General features: G+C 46.7%; 2 protein-coding genes across 3 annotated transcripts in view; one reads left to right on the forward strand and one right to left on the reverse strand.

The window, feature by feature from the left end:
- The window catches only part of TP73 (tumor protein p73), a 31,231-nt gene extending 28,203 nt beyond the window's left edge, over positions 1-3,028 (reverse strand). The window contains exon 1 of one of the 2 annotated variants that reach the window (XM_074892616.1): positions 2,979-3,028. Coding sequence is in view for 1 of the 2 variants with exons in the window: in XM_074892615.1 (XP_074748716.1) it covers positions 129-139 (11 nt within the window). In the remaining variant the exon portion in view is untranslated. Of the gene's footprint in view, positions 1-128; positions 221-2,978 lie in introns of those variants that run through there. The other variant, XM_074892615.1, reaches the window with a different exon arrangement.
- A 1,877-nt stretch (positions 3,029-4,905) lies between these two features.
- WRAP73 (WD repeat containing, antisense to TP73) lies at positions 4,906-21,527 on the forward strand. Its single transcript, XM_074892619.1, has 13 exons — positions 4,906-5,059; positions 5,558-5,710; positions 6,290-6,406; positions 13,591-13,663; positions 14,515-14,618; positions 15,436-15,522; positions 16,351-16,485; positions 16,575-16,652; positions 18,022-18,127; positions 19,133-19,258; positions 19,989-20,180; positions 21,070-21,170; positions 21,288-21,527. Exons 1-13 carry the CDS (start codon positions 4,991-4,993, stop codon positions 21,309-21,311), a joined length of 1,365 nt encoding a protein of 454 aa, XP_074748720.1. The 5' UTR covers positions 4,906-4,990; the 3' UTR covers positions 21,312-21,527.
- The last annotated feature ends 49 nt before the right edge of the window (positions 21,528-21,576 follow it).

Below are 21,576 nucleotides of genomic sequence, written 5' to 3' on the forward strand. Positions count from 1 at the left end.
TGAGAGCCCAGTGTCCTCCTACCCGTCCTCGTCCACATGTGACACACAGAGAAACGAAAGGACCTACACGGCAGCTTTGCGAAAAGGAAAAGCCTAGAACAGAGGCAGGTGACTGCTGGTGGCCTTACCCTGCTTCCATGCTGCTTTCCCTGGCCCAGGGCAGCGGCAGCCTCAGGAAGGAGCCAGGCCTTTCCCTTCAGCGCAGAGAGCACCTCTGCACCGCCCCGGCTGCGTGGTCATGATGGGTGACACCAGCTCTAACCACGTGGCTGCACTCGTTTTCGAAAGGAAAAAAATCTGAATATTTTAAGGGCGTTTTGGAAGTTCCCTTTCTCTTTCAAAGCACAATCAGCGCCAGTATCTTCTCACATTTGAGCTCTGAACTCTGTGGTACAAAGAGAAGCTTGGGCTGTGTGTTAATGCACAGCCCTGCTGCAGCGATCTTTGCACATCTTGGGGAAGCATCTCTGCAGCGAGAATGACAGCCTGACAGCCGGGCACCTAAGATGATAAAGAATCACAAAAGACCTTGCAGACAGGGTTCCCTGAGGTTGGCAGTGGTGCCGATGACAGTGTAATTCCCTCTAAAAGGCGATGCCATTTAGAGTCCCATTATGCAATGAATGGTGGAAGCATTCACCTGCGGGGAAGTGGGGAAAGGGCTCTGACAGTGAGGTCCAGCAGAAGGAAACGACACCCCATCGGAAGCAGTGGAGGCCCCATGGCACAGCTAAACTAAAGGTGAACTAGGAAGAGCTTCAGAGACTAATTCCAGATCGCTGGAGCAGCATGACTGGATGGTTTGGATGTAATTACCTTCCCAGTGCCTACAGGCTATGTCAGTGGCACTGGGAAACAACTAACCTGGGGCTAAACACACCAGCAGTGGCAGAGCTCGAGATCAGCCACAGCCCAGGCTCAGCTTTTCGGCGCTTCCAGCCCCCCAGGTCCGTTCAGAGGCTATTTCACCTCTGCCATAACTGTGTCAGCTCCCTGATGTCACCCACGTCCCAGCACCAAAGGAAGGCCCTGAGGTATCACCCTGACTTCTACCAGAGTTTAACACCTTCCCAGCCCCAAACCTGCTCTGTTAACTGAAGATCTCTTTGCCCAGGGAAGGGTGCGGCGAGGGCTCCTCCGGCTCGTCTGCCTCGAGGCAGCAGGGAGGCGGTGGGGGATGCTTGGCGTGGGGAGCCTGTGGCAGGATGTACACCGGATTTATCACAGCGTTGAGAGGAGGAAAGACCGAAACATGCACACGGGGGGGTTTTCACCTGGGAGAGCAGCTCTCCGTGGGCTTCCCCAAGCCGGCTCCACCGTTCGCTGGATTGCTGCTTCCCTCTGTTGCTAGTCAGGGCATTGCAGGGAAACTGCACACGGGGGAAAAAAGGGAGTACAAAGCCTGTGAAGAGGCAATCCTCCACCCTCGCTTGCGCTGGGGCTCAGCTCAGCCCACTGCCGGCTCAGCACCGGGGTGGGGGCTGCTGCCCCCCCAGGGACGTGGGAGCTGCCTGGGTCGCAGTTCCTTCTGTCCACCTCTCCTCCCTGGGAATTGCCACTGCAGTGATTTCCAAAGGATCAGCATGGAGATGCTCAGCCTCCTCCACCTTTTCCGCACCGCTGTGACTCCAGGTATAGATGAAACACCAAGTCAGCCCCAGCCCAGCTCAAGCAGCCGTTTGTCCCCCAGCCCCAGAGACACACAGAGAATGAAAACACGCACCAAGGTCTGCTACAGCCATCCCGAGGTGGGAGAACAACTCTCTGGAGAAGCAGAGCAGATAAACTTGCGTATATTCAACTGTGCTTCATTCAGCCCACGCTCTGTGTTTTGACCACAGAGTCTGACTTTATTCTTAGAATTATAAACTCAACTTCCTTCTTTCATCAATATAAGGAAGGTGAAGGGTACCGCAGGCATAACGAGGGGGCTGGAGCCTTGCTGAGAGTGATGCCTGGCAGCGGAATTTCTGCGCTCTCTAGAAGGAGCATCTTTGATCTCACCATTATCTTTAAGCCCTTTAGGCTTAAAGTTTTAGGCACCTGTAAATGTCCACTGCTATTTCACTAGCAATAACATATTCGCCCCTATCCTGCTACTCTAACAGCCCAGAATGAAATGTGACAGCATTTTTCAGCCACCTTAAAGGGAGATAAATGCACAAAACTTGTAAAACAGGGCTATTCCTAATTCCTAAAGATTCTTGGCCCATCCTGAGAGAGGAAGACTTCTGAGAGCCATTTCCAACTTTCGCACTGAGCTGCTGTGTATTGCTTGGTGGCTTGTGAACCAGCCCCAGGACTTCCCTCTGCACAATAAGAACCATCAGGCTCATCCAGCCCGCAGCAAATAACTTCATGTTTGCAAAATGCTGACGGATCCCAAGGTGCCAACACTACCCTGTGCTATCGCTCATTTGTCCCAGATTATTAAATTCACACCTGCAAACCGAGGCTTGTAAAAGCGACCAAGAGCAAGCGAGCTCTCCTGCAGCACACTTGAATCTCAGGAGCCCTCCTTGGGGTCCAGCAGCTTATTAACAATTTTCTTTCCAAGGAGCAGGCAGGTTCAACAGAAATCCTCTCTGAAGGATAGAGTTGTCAGCAGGGAGCTCGCAACGGGGCAGAGGCTAAAGCAGCCAACTCTCCCTCCCTCCCTGGCAGCCGAGCGTCAGCCCTGCCTGGGGACCCCGGCGGCGGGCAGCCAGCCCCAGCATCCTGCCGGTACCCAGCCCCGCCGCTGCTTTTCCCATTCAAGGCTTGGCTGTTTTTTCCTCCAAAAGTGCTTTAACTCTGGATCTAAGGCACTTGGGAGCAAACTTTCCGAGACGCTTCAATATTGTGTAACTAGCCTACAAAGCAAAGCGGCTGCAAACCATCTTCCAGCTGCGTTATCGAGCACTCAAGAGGGGGTCGTGCTGAGTAACTCACACACACAAATAGCAAGGGGTTTCCTTTTGTCGCTTTTTTCTTCCTACCTGCTCTGGCTCCCCAAGCGTTTCGAGTTCCCTCGGAGGTCTCCCGTAGACAGGAGCGGCCTGGGATTGAGGATCTATGTTATTTACTGCCCTACAATCAAGTAGCGTCCCGGTCGCCTAGGCAATGACATTGGAGCTGTTGAAAGCTATGTGAAAAGTGAGGCAAAAGCTTGTGCGCTCCTTCCTGGAATAGGAGGCGGTTGCAAGGGGGTGGGGAATGCTCAGCCAAGCGTGCCGGGGAATTAAGCTGGTCACCAGCGCCAAAGTGACTCCGGGGCAAGCTGGCTCTTGGGGCTCCCGGCAGCGCTGCGCCCAAAGCGGCTGCTGGGGGCTAATCCCGATGGAGTGGGGAAGGAGACTTGACATAGACTGCCGCACCAAAGGAGGCTCTTCCCCTCACCAGATCGATGGACTGAGTCGGTTTTGTGCTCATGTTGGTCAAAATGACCAGCTCACCCCTCCTGGGGTGTCAGAGGGGCGGGGCAGCCTGCCTGGGGGACCAGCAAGGGCTCGGCCTTCCACCACCCTGCTTCCCCCATGGGAAAAATGGCTCACCAAGACACACGTAGAGTGGCAGCGGATGAAGATTGAGTATTTCTGATTAAAACCGTCAGCTGTGAGGCTAGTTATCTGTGTCATGTGGACTCACTGATACACCTTCTTACTGACACCCGTTTTTAAGAGCTACCGTTTTGCTGGGCGCTTGCCCTTTAGCCTGCGCCCGGTGACTTGGGGAAAACGGCGAGCGGCGTTCGTTACTGTGAACTCCTCGGCGGTGCCGTTAAGTCGCCCGCCTCCATTCAGAGACCAGCAGCCAGGGCTCTGCCCGCAGGCCCCCACACTTCGCTCTCGGGGGCAGACGGTGACCGTGGAGCAGCTGTCATGCTCGGTCCCTTCCTTACGGGCAGGGCTGGAAAACAGATGCATTCACCAGCCCCTAAACACATCACGGTGGCTGTAACAAGTTTTTGGGGCCCAAATGCCTAATCCGTGATGAAAACCAGACTCTGAGCTCTGTTCTGAGCCCGAGGTTTACTTTTTAAATGATGATGATCGCATTCCCTGAACAAGGAGGTGTGGTCCCACCTGGAGTGCCGCTCTTGCTGGCCACAGGACTTTGGCTGCCACTCGCGAGAGGCTCGTTGCCCACCCATAAATGTGGGGGTGATGGACTGGCTGGGCCAAACGAGGAAGATTCTGCGTCCCCCATCACTTCTGGCTGGTCACTCAGCAGGGAAGGGACACGGAGGCCTCTTCAGCTTTTGTGCTGGGTGCCCAAAGGACCGGAGAGTTTTTCAGACACAGATGTCCCTGTCACCGCCCTCGGTCCCCCCTGTTGGCTCCTCTGCTCCCCGGCAGCCCAGGGCTGTTTCCTCAGGGAATATGTACCCTGGAGGGGTTATCCAGGCGTCTCCCCCTTAACCAGCCATCCCTGGCTCATTCTCCTCCCAAAACTTTTATTTATTGATTTATCCTCATCCAATTAGCGCCCCGTTTACTGGTGCTCTTTCTACTGCAATTTGCAGTCCCTCTGTCCTAGCTGGGGAGCCTTTCAGGACATCCCGCCTGTTCTCCCGTTGCTGTCAGTAATTAGTCAGGGGTAATTAGCCGGCGGGCCCGTGCGCGGGATGCTGCCCGCGGAAAAGCCGGAGCGAAATGACTGACGGGGCAGAGCGGGGGCGGCTCGGCCGGCTCCGTCGGGCCGCAGGGGAGGCAGACTGCGGAGGGCGGAACGCACCGCGGCTCATTAAAGGCTCATTTCCATGATAATTGCTGTCGTGAGGCGCCTTCCCGCCCGCTTCCCGCCGCCGCCGCGCGCCCGCCGCCAGCCCCGCCCCGGCCTACAGCTCCCGGCGTGCCGGGGGGCCGCGCGCCCCCCGCTCCCATTGGCTGCCCGGCCAACCGGCGCCCGCCCCTTCCGGTCGCCGCCGCCGCCGGGTGAGGGCCGGGCCGGGCCGGCGGGTTTGAATCGCGGCGCGGCCGCTTCCCGCTTCCCGCCCCCCCACCCCGCCATGAACTTCTCGGAGCTGTTCAAGCTCTCCGGCCTGCTCGGCAGGTTCTCCCCCGACGGCAAGTGCCTGGTGAGTAGAGGCCGCCACCCGCAACGGCCTCTCCCCGGGCAGGCCCCGTCCGGGCCGGGCCTGCGGGCCTCCGAGGCCGGACACCGGAGAGGCAGCGACAGTGCTGCTGGCCCTGCGAAAGCTCAACTGTCTGCGCCGGACGGCTTGCTACGAAGCTTTTAGTCAGTGAGGATCTTTATAATGGAGATCTGATTAAGGTTAATTAAATAAAACAAGTTATGAGGCAAAGAGAAATTTTTTTAAAAGTGGAATTCGTTAACCAGCAGTGATAAGTGAATGAGGATTCTTTTTATTAATATAACCCCCCCTTCCCTCCTGGCTTAGGTATTTTTGCTGTAGTTTGCAGTAGAGCGTGGTGCACGTCAAGCCTTTCTGAAATTAGAAATCCTGATGGCCTCAGGAGGTGTCGCGCAGCGTTCTGTCGCGGCGCGGGGACAGTCGTGGGTCTCGAGCCCGGCGTTGGTGCGCCAGCGCAGCTTTGGTTTTGCTCTTGTTCAGGCTTCGTGCGTGCAGTACCGTTTGGTGGTTCGGGATGCGAGCACCCTCCAGATCCTCCAGCTGTACACTTGCCTGGATCAGATCCAGTACATAGAGTGGTCGTCGGACTCGCTGTTCATCCTGTGCGCCATGTACAAGCGCGGGGTTGTTCAGGTAAGGACAGAACATGTTTCCGAGGGGGGACTCGTGTGTGGTGGCAGTGAGAGCTTCTTAAGGGCCAGCCCTACTTCCATGCTTTTGCTAAAGTATCTGACGTTGTGATGGATAACGCGTGGTTTGAGGATAACCCAGCGTGCCATTGTTTCTAAAACCGTGACAGACATCTCAGTTTGAACAAAACCCACCAAATTTAGAATAAAAATATTTATCGAAACAAATAAAAGCTGGAGATTATCTTACAGCGTCTCAGTTCAGTAGGAAATAAACACATGCAAACTTGTTAAATGGACTAAAACTTTTCTTAAGTGTTGGATGTTCAGAATATTTGTCACAGAAAAAAAAAAAACCAAACACCTTACTTAACAGTTTGTATGAACACACAGAGGTGTGGGGCTTACTTTTGTAGCGGGATCCAGCGCCAGTCCTTCATGGCCACGGGCTCTCAGAGGTTTCCTGACCTCTCTGGTCTGCGACGCAGGCACCTTTTCTCAGCTGTAGCGTGTTCTGCTGAGCAGAGGTTTTGATGAGCTGTTCCTTCCCTGCACTCTCTGTTTGGTTTCCGCTCTGACCTAGGTCTGGTCCTTGGAGCAGCCAGACTGGCACTGTAAGATAGACGAGGGGTCGGCAGGACTGGTGGCTTCATGCTGGAGTCCGGATGGTCGTCACATTCTCAACACAACCGAGTTCCATGTAAGTGTGAAGTCATGATTACTCTCCACGGTATCAGATGTTGCTGTCTGCCCTTTGCCTCTTAAAATAACCTAAAGCTCTTAAAGCTGCAGTGGTGGTAAAGAACGCAGATACAGTTCTTCTGTATTCGTATATTTAATCTAAGTTAATTCCAGTTTAGATGTTAGTTATTGTGTTAACATTTTATCCTCTTGCTTCTGATGATAAGATAGAAAATAGCTTTGAAGGTAAAATTATGTGTTTGAGAAAAGCGCAGGGATAACTGGCATTCATTGCAGCTATTTTAGAAATCAAAGGTGGTGTTTGTAGCTCAGGGAAGGCTCAGGATTTCTAGCAAAAAAACCCCAAACACTGAAGAGTGGCTGTGGAATTAAAAAAATAATTAAAAAATCTTAGGTTTATTGAGCTATGAGATTTAGGTCCAGATCCTGGAAATACTTTCATCATTGCTTGATTTTACACACAGGAGTCTGACTGCTGTTGATAGAACCACTTGCAAAATTAAAATTAAAACACCTGTAAGTGCTTATCGGTTAAGAGCCGTATTCTGGAATCCACATCAGTCCATGGATGCTGGGCTTGCTGGAAGGCATGTGGAAGTCTGACTCTCCACCTTTATAGTCTCTGGATTAGAGCTGATGATTCGTGTTACTCAATACAGGGATGAACAGTCACAAAATAGCTGAGAACTACACGTGAGACATTTTTCTCTTTGCTGTGTTTACTCTTCAAAACTGTAGATTGGTTTTAGATGTTGTAACCCTTGCTAGCACTGAATTCAGATGTTACAAGATTTTCCCTTTTTTCACGCAAATCCCTATGTCAGTGGAATACAGACGGGGACTTTGTCAGCTGGGTGTGCGGACTGGGGATAGCACAAGAGCTGGTGCTCTCAAGGGAACCTGTGGAGAAACTCAAATACAGCTCTGCTGTGGTTCCCGGCGCACACACGGTGGAATCCCCTGGCAAGGGTGTTTAGTGCTGGCAAGGACTTTTAGTGCTGACTGGGGTAGAGGTTTTCTGGCTGGAAAGCAGTCTCTTTCTGTTCCCCTACCCCTTTAGAGAGGGGTTTACAAGGAGTGATGAATTTAGGCCTTAGTTTTCCCAGGAATGAGTCGCCCTGATGGCGATGAAAGTAAAAAATGAGTCCAGAAGTTCAGCCTGAAATCAGAAAAGCCACGCCTGCTAGTCAGGCAGGAGTGCTGCAGTCAGTAACCCAAACCGAAGGCTGGTGCTATGTGCTACGAGCGAGTATCTCGCGGCACGTGCGTGTGGGGGTGGACTAGCAAGTATTTATTGCCTCCCAACAGAACTCGGTTTGACCTTAGAGGATTTCATTAAGCCTTTGCCAAGTTGGCATCTGTGTTGGGATAAGTTTTCTTTCCAGCTGTAAACAGGTTGCTAAATTAGCTTTTGTCAGACAGCTGCCTGGGTTATGCCGGTGTCTGAGTTGTGTTTACTCTCTCTCTGCTAAATCCATAGTCTGGTGGGACAGACGTGAGTAGTGCTCGAGACAGAAACTGCCAGGATACTTAATATTGGTGTATTATGTACATTAGCAAATTCAGCGATTGCTTGGAGGGCTTAGGGGTTCCCTGTCAACCTGTGCAGCTTGGCTTTGGTAGCTTGACATTTTCAAACAGCACCAGCTAATTGCTCATACTTGTAATTCTTCAGGTCAACATGTGTGCTCCACTCTAAGCTCACTTTCTTATTCCTAGATTTTTTTTTTTAAGGGATATGGTTGTGCTAATTTATTTCCAGCAATCTGTACTTACTAGTGCCTCAGAAAAATTACTCATCTGCCAACTTGCAGTCAGGTTCTTTTTGTGGCCAGCACTATAGTGAATAATGTTGTGGGGTGTTTGATGTGGCTGGTGTGCTGTCCCTAACCCCAGATGAGCGCAGCAGAATTCTGACGCACGCTTCCAAAATCCATTTTGACTCTGTTCAGTCTTTTGAGACGGCAGCAATGCTCTATGTGCACTTAATATTAACTCTGCAAATGTGAGCATTTTACTGGGGAGGAGTCTTGTAATGATGTGCAGGTTACACAACGTGCAGCAATACTGAATGGCACAGGTACCTGTCTAAATCTTTACAGTTACTGCAATAAACAGGATAGACGAGGCAACTAAATGGTACAGCCTTATTGGGGGAAGCAGATAGAGACTCTGTCCTTTCACCTGATGGGTTGTTTTTCACAATAATAGATTGCTGGCAGATGCAGAGGAATTGATGATGCTTAATGACAAAAGCATGTGTAGTACCTAGTTACTCACCCCAAAATTTTGAAAGCATCTTTGTGCTGTACCTTAGCTCAAGTCTTATGTGTGGAGGGGTCGTTCTGTCAGCAGCTAGGATAGAAGTCCTGCTGAGATGCAGGAAAGATTTAGGCTTGTTCCTTAAACTCTTGCTATGCTGGATTGGAGGATTCCCGTCTGTCAGGGACTGTCAGTGCCGCTCTCCAGACTGGCCAACTGCAAGGCGAGATACAGACTTGCCAGGTTTTGCCAGGCAAAAACTAGTGTTTTACTGGGCAGCCAGATATATTCAAAGGTACTTCCAAACTTGGAAGGTTTTTTTCCTTTAACTGTCTGCTTATATCTTACAGGCACATGTGAGAAGTGGTCAGAATAGTTGCAACTTGATTTTTCATCACCTTGTTTATACCAAGCTAGAGCACAGTTCTGTTAGGAAAATAACAGAGTTTTTTTGGGGGAAGAAGAAGGGAGGTACTTCCTTCTCATTTAACTAATCAAGAGCAAATCTAAATTAGTTGGAAAAACACCTTCTGAAAGCCTGATAGACAAAGTCTCTGGAATCTGAAAAAGCTGGAGCACCATGTTTATATTGATTCGTGCAGGGCACTGGAAAGCGGTTTGTTACTTATTTTCTAGTGGGTGCGTCCTCTCCTGCTGAAATCCGCCCTGAGGCAGGTCTGCAGTGCGTACAGCAGCGAGCTGATTGCTGGAAGGTTCCGTGTTACCAGTTTGTCCTGTGGAAGGTGGTGTACTGGGTATCTCTCCTCTTGCAGTGCCGTCGTGCCACCCAAATTTGTAGGCCCCTGGAGAGCTTAGACAGGAGCTGCAGATAAAAGATACGGAGAAAGCAAATGGATCCTCTGCTTCCTCATGGCTCTCGTGTTTTGTGATAAACCGTTTGAAGACCAGCAGCATTGTTCTTGAGTGTCTCTCAAGAGCTGTACTTGTAAACTACATGCGTTGTACTTTCTCTAGTTCCACGTTAGGAACTGAAGCATTAAGGAGCTTCTTTTGAACCACAGCAGCAGGGGGAAAAGCGTGTGTTTCTGTGTATATTGGAGCTAATCCTTAGTAACTGTAAATGGCTACATTGGTTGAAAAATGCTTTCTGTCGAGGAATGTGCTCTGAATAATCTTCTGAAATCCGGTGCTGACAGACACTGCTATGTAAGGAGGCCTTGTGACCCAGTCAAGTCTGGGACAAAAGTTGACAGTCATCTGAGATGCAAGGTTGTTTAAAAGTGTGTTTTTATCTACTGAAAATCACCAGTCTTACACCTGCCTATAGCTGTCAACGTTGCGATGTAGTCCTGAACCCCGCACTGGAGACTGTTTATCACGTTACCATCTAAATACTTTTTATTTCTCAGCTGTTTTTAGGCTATTTTAAAAATGCTTCTGCTTTTGGTTTGTTATTCCACTGCAAAACAACAGCTGAAAACTTCTCAGACACCGTTATCATTAGGATTTGAGTTTGACATCTCCACTTTAGCGTAGATGACTCGATTAAGAGAAAGTACCCCTCAAAATGATCGGTGAGGAAGCGCTTGCTGCAGACTTAATTGACCACAATCTGTTCTCCTGGAATAATAAAGCAATTGTCCCTTCCCCACAAAGTCTCTGAGAAAAGCAAATAAGAGCAATGCGTTTTATTGTAATTCTTGAAGTGTTTGGCTTTCTTTTTTCACCCTCTGTGCATTTTTTGTTTCTGTCTCTCATAACGATATCTATTAGCTGTGAAATAATCTTTCTTGGGCTAGTTTATGTTGGCAGCTTGGGCAAGATTGTGGAATAATGTTTTGGTTGGGAAGATGAAGGGTCTCCGTTTTTGTCATAATTTAATTGTAAACATATTGTTAATGCATGTAAGATAGGTGTGAAGTCCATATGCTAAACATGCAAAGTAACTTTCTCAGTTTATAAAAATGTTTGTACACAAATAGAACAACTGAAGAGAACCCTAATTCCAGGATCAAAGTGGTGTTTCTAGCAGCCAGCCAAAGCCCCCAGGTAGTGTTGTGTGAGGTGGGCCAGGGGCTGCAGCGGAGTTACGCCCAGCACAGACGTGGTCTCTGACCTGCGGTCGGGTGCTTCCCTTCCCGACTGCCACCTTTTCAGGAGAGAGATGCTGAAGTTGAGCAGAGGATCTTAGTTGTTACAGGTGTGACTGATTTAGATCAACTCTGAAGCACGATGGTTATCAAGGGGTTGTAGGCATCCAGTGTAATAATAGGCCTTTGTTTCTGAAGGTGTATTTTGTGGGTGTTTGTGCAGACTGCTGTGAAGACCCCACGGGTGTGCGCTGGTTGTGCTCTGTGGCCCCTCCCCAGCGCTGCAGGGGCCTTATGGCACTTCATGCCTACGTGCTGGAAACGTTGGGGGGGTTTATGGGGCAGCACGGTACCACACCAGCAATGTCGGTGTGTAACGTGGCTGAAACTTGCAGTGCCGGGGAAGTGCAAGCTCAGCGGTTGAGCGCAACATGATAAGAATGAACAGGGAAACCATTATGGGTGTCTGCTCTGGGGAGTTACAAAACTTGACCCTTTTAGAGAAGGTTCTGTCTGAAGAGCAAACAGGGCTGCACTCAGGGATGAAGCGCAGGCTCTTCAAAATGAAGGTGTTCTTGCCTTTTCGTTCTGCAGTGGCGTCTTGGGCAAGGCAGAGGTGACTGTAAGAGCTCTGCACCTCATCTGCTCTTCCTCACCTCTAGAGATTTTCCTCTTCCAATGTGCTTGAGCTTGATGTGAGCGGGGAGGTTTTGCCTTGCCCGAGGCTCCTTGCCTGTGGTCCAGGCCAGGTGAGTTGATTGTGAGGCTGAGTAGCAGCACAAGGGTAAACTTGGATGCCTTTGTCAGGAAAAATTACGATCCAGACCTCAGCATTCGAAGCTTGCAGCTGCTAAGCTTGTATTAAGTGGCTGTAGAATGCGTGTTGTGTATGCTGCGTGTTTTGGTCAGGGCAGGAACAGCAGCAAGTACTTTTAACGCTGCAATTAATAGGAGCAAGCAGCATATCACTATTGCAGTTGCTATAGAAGAATGTCAGTAGGCATTGTGTTGGTATTTTTAAAGTAAATCTTGCGTGAAGAGCAGACTTAACAGTGCTGTATTTTTGTACGTCCGGAAGTGAGCAGTTGCAGTGATAAAACTTGATTAATGTTGTTCATCTAGTGGATTCCTCCAGGACCTGCTAAACCTAGAGGAGGTACTGTAGATGTCTAGTTGTAATTTCATTCCTGTAAAATAAAGGAAGAGAACACAGCATTAAATAGTGGTCCAGTACTTTTTCTAACTTTGGATAGAAGTGGACTGGAATCTGCTCTGGTTGTGCTCTTTCCTGTAGTAAATTAAAAAAAATAATATTTCTGTGTTGTCTCTTCAACTGTCAAAAGTTTCTTCTGTATAGGAGAAGCAGTAGGGAGAACAGCTAATGCTGCTCTTTCGTTTTGGGACTCCACATATTTCCACATGCTCCATAGGCAGCATTTATTAGGATTCCGAAGCTTGGTTTGAACACCCTGTCAGTTACTTGAATCGTGTTTTCTGGCAAAAATATTGTCAGCAATGAAAAAACCTTCTTGAGTTCTGTGGCAAGGCACAGTCTGTATGTTACCAGGTAGAACAGACACCCAGGATGCGACCTTGGAGTCTGTTGTCACTGTTGAATAGTACCAGTTACTTCAGAGAAGGAAAATGTGCATTGAGGACAAACATGCCAAAAAGTGTAGCAGAAACTTCCTCCTGAGACTGCTGGAGATGCTGCTGCTCTGCATCTGATGGAGGAGGAGGATGAAACAGTAGACAATGCTGAAGTTTTACTTATATAATGGATCAGAACTAATTTTGTTGCTCAGTAGCTCTGGGAAGGGTAGCTTTATGGCTGTGGTGCTTTATTGCAGAAATAGTTTTACCTGCATCTCCTCTAGAACCTCATACCTTGGTGCAATAAAATGTAGAAAAACACAAGAAAAAAATGACACTGGAAACATTCCTCCCTCCCGATATAAATGCAGAGGTTCACATGACATACTGATTAATGCACATATGTCTGGTGTGGCTGCCGTTGCTAAGGGAGAGTAAGTATTTGTTTTTAATTGAATAATCTGCAGATGGCAACGCAGAGCTTCCAGAATGCAGGCTGTGACCTTGAGAGCTGTGGAGAGGCTTGTTTGGCAGCTGACTGCCTTCTCTGCAGTTTTTGTGTGTTATGGATGCACCAGCCTCCAGAAATACCCCAAACGTGATGTTTAATGCCTTGCTTTGCATAGCATATTTTGGTTCTTTTCTAATCTTTCAGCAATTATGTGATGTTGTCGTCTTCTGTGTGGCTGAGGAGGGAGAGCAAAATGCAAATTAGCTGTCAAAGCTGAGTGTGTCTAAAAGTTGAAAAATACAGCTAAGTTTTCACACTTCCAAGGTTTTTCCCAAAGGATACAATGTTTTTAAGTTGTTGTAACTTCTCATCCATTCATAAATGTAAAACTTCTTATCTCTCTTCCAGATTCTGTGATGAAACTGTGTTTTTCTAACTGAAAAGTGTCTGTGTACAATACGTTGGCAATCCTGTAGCTAGAGTCATGCTATTATCGGTAACTTTAGTGTTAATGAAGAGTTTTCTCCATTTTGCTGTTCTGCATCTTAAATACCCTTAAATGCTAGAGTATTCGATGTGTAATGCTAACTTGGGATAAGTAACCTTGCTAGCTGAAGGGACTTGGGAGAGAATTCCTTGCAAGTTACTTCTCAGGGCTTTGTGTTTGAGCTACACAGAATAGCTGCAAAGTTTAATTAAACCACAGAAGGTATATTGATTACTTCGTGTTGCTGAATTAGGTTTATGGGTTTCTATGTGTTTATTTTTTTATCTACAAAAATAAACAAATACTTCCTTGTCTCTTTTTTTCTTTTTCTTCGACAGCTGCGGATAACTGTGTGGTCCTTGTGTACGAAATCTGTATCTTACATCAAGTATCCCAAAGCTTGTCAGCAGGGTAAGCGTCACAAATCTAACACAGGAATGGTATTTTTTAATACGGCAGAAGGGAAGGTGAATTTGCTGTGTGGTGATGGAACATGTGGGCTCTGGCACCCTCCCTGCTGAGGGGTCAGCTCCCCCTCAGGGACGCGTGTCCCCGGGGGTGGTACCTGGGTGCCACCTGCTGCAGCGCACCACGATGTGCTGAGGGTTCCCATCTGAGCTCTCTGCCTCTCCCTCAGATATCTGTCTTGGCTGTGTTCGCCTCTGAAGGGTCCTTTAGACATTAAATTAAGCCGGATGCAGTGGTAGTGAAAAACGCTAATCCAAAGTGGCTTTTGTCATCTTTTACACGTGAAAAGACTTGAAATGGAAGCTCGTGTCGGGGCTGTCTAGCCACACGGCTGTGGTTAGCAGCGTCCTGCCTGGGACTTGCATATATAATATCCCATATATGACAAAGACAATTATGTATTACATATAAAATAAGAATAGATGGGGACCAGTGCCTGGAAGTTGGTGGAGTACCAGTGGTTGCATAACTAATCCATTTAGCTAGGCTAAATGAACTGCTTGCTTGAGGTCTGGGTTTTATATAACAACTGTCTGTCAGCAGTCAGACGTGGTTTTGAAGCACGCTGCAGTTCTGCCGAACCTGCGCTTAGAAACAGCACATGCAGTTTAAGAACTGCCGACACAAGCAGATTAGTAACACCATGCATTGCCTTGATGAATGTGATCTTCCGTGAAGATATTTTTCCTCCTCTTTTCACTTCTTTGACTTGGGAGTAACTGCTTTTCATTGAAGAATCATCAGCTCTTCTGTCCTGTTTTCTCTCTCTCTGATGAACCTTGGCTCTCTGACAGGGATAGCTTTCACTAAGGACGGCCGCTACATGGCAGTAGCAGAAAGACGTGACTGCAAGGACTTTGTTAGCATCTTTGTGTGCAGCGACTGGCAGCTACTGAGGGTAAGATATGTCCTTGCCTTCCGCAGCTCCCGCGCAGGCTACGAGCAACGGGCCGCGCTGCTTTAGCCTCGTTCCCTTTGGTTTTAGCCTCACCAGCACTTGGCTCCTCCTTTCTTCTGTTCGGGGGGCCAGGCTGTGCTACGTGTGTGTAAGGAATTTCTGATGGAAAAGTTCACCTTTAAATTCTTGCATGAGCTTATTTACAATAAATTATGCTACATTAATAATAACAAAAGTATCAAATGCTTGATAAAGTGATCATTTGGAATGTATAATATAAACTGTCGTATTTTCTGTTTAACGATGAGACTAGTCTGTGAAGGATGCACATGAGCATGTCTTAGAGGACCACGTAGATCTGAGAAATTAAACCCCATTAAGAACAAGTCTGTACATGGTGTCTGTACATACTCAGGAATTCTGAGTCTCATTAGCAATATTTGGGAAATACCACTAAATGCTCATCATGTTCCCAAGCTCTTCCCTCATGATCCTGTACCGGTCTTCGAGGCAAGGAGTTAGGCTGGCTAGATTTCTTGACTGATTCAGTGTAACAACTTTTATTTTGTTATGAAATGCTGTTCATTTTAAGGTAGATCAACTTTCTGCCTTTACAGAAAAGGGAAACCGAAGAAACAGTGAATGCAGCATACTATTACAAAAGGAAATATTTCTGTTCCTGTGCTAGCATACAAAAAGCTCTTTTGCCTTTGTGGTAGCACTTAAAAGGGTGAAGCTGAGGACTGTGTTAGGTCAGATGCAACAGTGTGTGTTAGTAGACTATTTCAGATGGGTTTGTTTTTTCTCTTGGGGGCAGCATTTTGACACTGAAACGCAAGATCTGTTTGGGATTGAATGGGCTCCTAATGGCTGTGTTCTCGCAGCGTGGGACACCTGTCTGGAGGTATGAGGGAAAAGCAGGTTGTTTTCTTGGAGAGTTCAAGTGGGTTTGTAGCTGCCATGTATAAAGCAGTAACTAAAATAACTAGTGTTACAATTTTTTTCTTTTAAAAATAACAAAAGCTGAACTTAAACCATTTTAAATATTATAATTGTATTTGTAATGGACATCCTTGCAAGTGTATGTCAAACTGTTATGTAAATCCTTAATGACGGCACATTATCTTACTAGCTTTCTTTCTAATTTATCTTGAAAAAAAAAAATTGATTGTAAATGTTGCAGAAACCACTATTGAAATAATGAACGAATTCTTCTGTAAGACTCTTCTATCATTTTGCTTTGCGTTGCACAGTAATTTTACAGTCAAGTAAAAGTACTCGTCCAAAAGGTTAGCGAGGAATTGGTGTCCTTTCTGCGCTGAGTAGGTGAACTTCTAGGTCTGGAGAAGGGTCCTGCTGTGGCTTATGGGCAGCATGCCTAAAGCAGGGAGCCCTGGGACCTGTAACAGCCCCGTCAGGTGGCTGGTGGGTGCTGGAGGAGAGTGAGACTCTTCCTAATGGCATCCGCTGCCGATGGGGCTGAGTGTTGGGCTGGAAGGGCCATGGCTCGGGCCCCGTGGGCCAGCTGTGCTCTTGGGCCAGGGTGGGCGTGTTGTGGGAGTGCCAGCAGCGCCAGACTGGAAGCCCAGAGCCTCTTGTTTCAAGTCACAGATAAGAGACCATTCCCTTTGTATTGAACGTGCTGCAGGCAGAGTTTGGAAGGAAGGGGTTGGCCTGTCTGTGGCTTTTAGCAATACTGTTAGTCTTCACAATGAATCTCTTCATCTTTCAGTATAAAATACTGCTGTACTCCCTTGACGGCAGACTGCTCTCCACCTATCGGGCCTATGAATGGTCACTAGGCATAAAATCAATCGCCTGGAGTCCCAGCAGTCAGTTTTTGGCAATTGGCAGCTATGATGAAAAGGTAAGAAATAGGTTTATTTTCTCTTTTATCTGAACCATTTGTAGAACTTTGTTGTAATGGTTTTGTCTGGCAATGCTTTCTTGAATTAGGTGCGTATCTTGAACCACGTAACTTGGAAGAAGATCACAGAGTTTGAGCATCCAGCAACCGTTGCGAGCAGCAAGACCGTAAGTACGGCCTCACAGTCTGTTGAATCCTTATCAGTGCTTTGGCGCTGCTTTTGTATCTGGAAGATGCTAGTAAATCCATTTCATTCTGGAGACCTTGCTTCTTCCCCTCCTGATGTGTAAATAGGGCCTGGGAAATTGCATGAAAATTTGGGGATGTAAGAAAAATTGCGGAATCCTTTCAAGTTAGATGAAATACACACGCGTGATCCTCTCAGCTTTAGCACTAATCAATTCTCAGATGACTTCTGTCATATGCCGGTGTATTTTGATGTGTCTGGTGGTTGCGTTGCAGGTTGGGGTGTGCAGTTGATGACAAACTGGGAGACTTATCAGGAGAGATGTCTCAGCTTTATAGCATTTGTGACTTTAAACAGCGTTGGAACTGGGTTGTGATCAGGTTTACGTCTTGTGTGTACAAGCTCACCCAGCTCCCCTAAAGAGCGTTTCCTGTAAACATCTGTCATCGTTTACTTTTATCCTCGCATACATGTATACGCAAGGCCCAACAGATTCTGGGGAGCTGGCAGCAGGCAGAGAGCTGCAGCTTTTGTTCCAAAAATGACAAGCTGTTCCCATCCGGCAAGGTAAAAAGCAGACGCAGCGTAGCAGTGCTGCGGCGCCGTCGCAGAGCAGGGAGTGGTCCTGCGTCTGGACAGATGGCCTGGGAGAGTTTACCTGGGTAACTCTGCAACATTCACATGGCTGTGGTGATGCCTCTTAACCAGAAGCAAGGCACGATCCATTAAATGCGCCTCAGCAAAACTTCTCATGACTGAAAAATGTCCTTACGCCCAGTTAGGTGTAAAACACATAACGGGAAACAAATGGAAATAGCTCTGTTAATCAATACTACACAGACAGGAGTTCAATTGGTGCATTTTATCCTGGTGCTTGCTTTTGAGAATAATGTGTTGTAGCACACTATTAAAATATCTTTGCTATTTCCTTCTGCGGTGTTGCACTTTATTTGCATTTATTTATGATGGTATCTGATTAAAGATTCTTTGCAAAAGTGAAATCTATGTTCCCGTTGCAGTGAAGATGATTTATTGTACTGCCAGGTTTAACTCTCAGGAACAATGAATGAGGTGTACTCTGGCAGACTCGTTCTTCATAGACTTCAAGGTTCATTTATTTGTCACAGGAGTGTTTTCCTGATCGTGGTTCCAAATAGCAAATGATTCACTGAGAATGCTGGATTTGGTGTTTGCCAGCTGAAGCCCTTCCCCCCCCGCCACTGGTGAACTAGGGGATGCTGAGATATAATACACCTGAAAATGAGTCAGTGGGATGTGGATGATTTGGTAATAGCCCATGTTCAAGTTCTCTGAGGCTCTTCTGTAAACTCTCACTTGTTCCTTTGTAGATTGTGTATAAAGAAGTGGAGAAATCCCCATCTGTTGAAACAGAGAGACTTTCTTTCCCTCCAACAAGAGCACTGGCTAGTTCTCTCTTCAGCACACAAAGTAAATGTAAGCCAAAGTTTACTAAAACGAGACACTTGAGTTTGCCATGCAAAGTCTTTTTAAATAAACATCAGAGGTGAGCTCTGCCTCTGGAACAGCTCCTCTGGCTGCTCTGCTCCGGGCTCGGGCTCCCGCGAGCCCAGGGGCAGGAAGCCCCCGCTCCAGGGCAGCCTCCCTGCACGGCACTTTGAAGGCAGGTTAAAGACTAGTGGGATGTTGCAGAAAAGAACTGTAATTGCTTGGGGGTGGAAATGGCAGCCAGATCTCGGTGTGGAGTTGCAGAAATTGTCTTAACACGGTGTGGATTTTTTTCCAATTTGCTCAATCTGTGCAATGTGATTTGATGACTTAGTTTAACTGCAGGTAATTGCTAGAATCAGATGAACTATTGCAGTTAAGAATCTTACCATAGTGTGTGGCAGTTCCAACAATTAAAAAAAAATCAGAAGGTGTTACAGTCTTGCTGTCTGTTTTAGGATAGTGATTGATCCCTTGGGTATGAGGTTATGTAAAAAAGCAGAGCATGAAAAAGGCCGTTTGGCTTTTGTCTAAGAAGCTGTAGTTGCAGCAATGCTTTAAACTTGCCTCCAGACAACAGGCTTTGAAATATTAAACAGATGGCAGACAATGTACGATTAGTATTTTTTTCTATTTTTTTACTGTCTCATTGTTTGTGGTACTGTAAATCACCTTTGTTTTGCATTGGCGTTTGCTTGAGATACTAGTTAAAAGGTAATGGAAAACTTGATTTTTTTTTTTTTTTTTGTTGTTTAATCTCAGACTTGCCTGGATTTCCAGCTTTTCTCTTTTTTGTAGAAGGGTGAGAATAGTAAGCTGTTTATGTGAAGATAGAGTATCTTAAAACAATTGAAGTTTTTGATAGGAACATCTTGGAGAAGAGTAAAATATGGTCCTATCACTTCAGAGATAAGGATTTTTTTTAGCAGTTGAAATTTAAATATTTTGTCCATTCAGGCTTGCTTAGTAAAGTACTTTTATTTCAAATTCCAGATGACGTTTCCCAAGTGCCAGTTTCTTTACAGCACATCAAACCAGTTACTGACAGGGCCAATCCCAAAATGGGAATCGGGATGTTGGCATTCAGTCCAGATAACTGTTTCCTGGCAACCAAAAATGGTAAGTTCCTACTGCCCTACTCATTGCGTGTGGTGTGTTTTCATAAAAGAAATGAGGACAAAAATTGGTCAGTTATTTTGCACTACGGGAAGACTCATGGCCCTATTTAAAATCAGCTCTCTGCTGTGCAGACACGTAACTGCAGAGGAAATTCAGCCTGTGTCTTCTGGCGTACGTGAAGTATTGTGAGCTGCCAGCACCGCTTATCAGCGCGTTAACTCAGTCTTGGCTTTGTATTTAATGAAAATAGCATGCTTTTTGTATTTCTTCAAATGTATGTGAGCTCACTGTATTAGAAAATGAAATACACAAATCTTTCCTCCTCAATTTACAGGAAAGGTCTCTTGAAAGGCAGGATTCTTCACAACCTCTAGTAGGGGGGTTTTACCTCAAACAGTGCAAGGCATGGAATAATATTTAATCTTTCCCTTCGATGGCCCTCAGGGGCTGTTTGTGTCTGGATGCAAAACCCATCAACAGCAGTGTAATTGGGAATAATTCGATAAAGCCAGTGAAGGACTCCAAGTCAAAGTCACTTCTTTTATCCTTTTTGCAATATTTCCAAGGAGGCACTGCTAGGCAAAACTGTAGTGGTGTTAAACCTGGGGTGTTCCGAAATGGTTTGTGTTGTGTTGGACCTCAATTAATGCCCATTTCTTTAAAGAAAAAAAAAAGCATCATCTTTTTATCCTTCAGTTATTTACGTGATCGCTTCTTCCTTTTCTGACAGATAACATTCCTAACGCTGTGTGGATCTGGGACATTCAGAAGCTGAAACTGTTTGTAGTCTTGGAGCAGCTGTGTGCCGTCCAGTCCTTCCAGTGGGATCCGCGCCAGCCCCGGCTTGCTGTGTGTACGGGAAACAGCAAAGTCTACCTGTGGTCCCCAGCCGGCTGCGTGTCGGTGCAGGTGCCCATGGAAGGTAAGGCTGCCGCCGGAACTTCACAGGCCGTCATCAGCTTCTTATTTCCAAAATATTTTTCCACTTGTAAATCAGTCCGAGCGTTATCATGCAAACGGCTCGGATGCTTTCTTGGAGCCTTGTGAAAACAGGTATTTCTGTCTTCAAAAAAGAGGAGTTCATAATGAGATGCAGAAAACATGATGAAACAGCACAGACAGAGCACAGGGGCTAACAGCGATTTAATTGTGTGGTATGTTGAACTTTTTCTCAAGATTTATATTCATACCAGTTTATTTACACAGAAGCTGTAGTTATGCAGAATGCCAAGCGTTGAAATAAAGACTCAAAACGCCTATAAGGTTTTCAGAATGCCCAAAACCAACTAAACTACAACAAAACACTAATAGGGAAAAACGTGCCTGGTAAATCTGATGCGGAAAGATAGAAGAACATCCATGAAACTGAACTCTTAAGTCAGCCTGTGTGAGTTTTATGGTTGGCAGTAAGTGATGCAAGGCCATCACTAGATCACATAAAGATTTAATCTGCAGATTAAATAGAAATTTCAAAGGTTCAACTTTTTCCTCTCTAGACAAGGCAATGTCATTGGGGGACGCAGCTCTGCACCGGTGAACAATCTTGTGGCATCGATTTGCATTAAAATGACAAGTCTACAAACTGTGCTTGTATTTGGAGCACAACGTAACTGTAGGCTTGGGGAAGAGTCAGTAGAGCGGCGCATCTGCACTGCTGGATTGGAGAACGCACTGGCTGGGCTGCCCCAGTAACAAAACAAACGCCCTGCTGAGACCTCCAGCCTGGGGAGGGCGTTTTCTGCAACGTGTGACTGACTCCAGCTACCTCTTCCTGGAGCTTCTCACCAACAAACTCTGCTCTGTTCCTGCAGGCGACTTCCAGATCGTGTCTCTCGCCTGGCACTGCAGCGGAGACTCCGTGGCACTTCTGAGTAAGGACAACTTTTGCGTGTGCTACTTAGAAAGAGAAGAGGTAAAATAACAATCGCTTGCATTAAAAATGCTCATGAGTTTGAGGAAGAATGAGGAAAGGGGTCAAACCCTGTTGCCCAATCTGAAGTTTTTGTATTTATATATTATTTATTTGAAGGAGTGTACTCAAACTCCGCTCTAAAGTACTGTGACTGCGTTTGAATGAGGTGACGCAGCAACTAACGTGTAGAGGATGAAGTCTGGATTTCAAGAAAAGTTTAGTATTGATGTGGTTGAACTTTCTCTTGAACTTTGTCAACTATGAAACCTTATTTTCTAAAATTGTAGCTGTGTGTATATAATGTATAGCTATTATTTAAGTTTTATAATTGCCAATAAATATTTTGATAGTTACAAACTTGGTACGACTCTAACTATGAACCTGCACTCCTCTGTTCTAGCGTCTG

Source organism: Strix uralensis, chromosome 23 (genome assembly GCF_047716275.1).
Source record: "Strix uralensis isolate ZFMK-TIS-50842 chromosome 23, bStrUra1, whole genome shotgun sequence".
Classification (NCBI taxonomy): Eukaryota; Metazoa; Chordata; class Aves; order Strigiformes; family Strigidae; genus Strix; species Strix uralensis.

Excerpts from the sequence above, each read along its gene's own strand:
- WRAP73 (XM_074892619.1), top strand. The coding sequence starts at position 4,991 with ATGAACTTCTCGGAGCTGTTCAAGCTCTCCGGCCTGCTCGGCAGGTTC. Across the intron at positions 6,407-13,590 it reads TCAACACAACCGAGTTCCAT|CTGCGGATAACTGTGTGGTC; the intron begins GTAAGTGTGAAG and ends TTTCTTCGACAG. Across the intron at positions 18,128-19,132 it reads CTTCAGCACACAAAGTAAAT|ATGACGTTTCCCAAGTGCCA; the intron begins GTAAGCCAAAGT and ends TTCAAATTCCAG.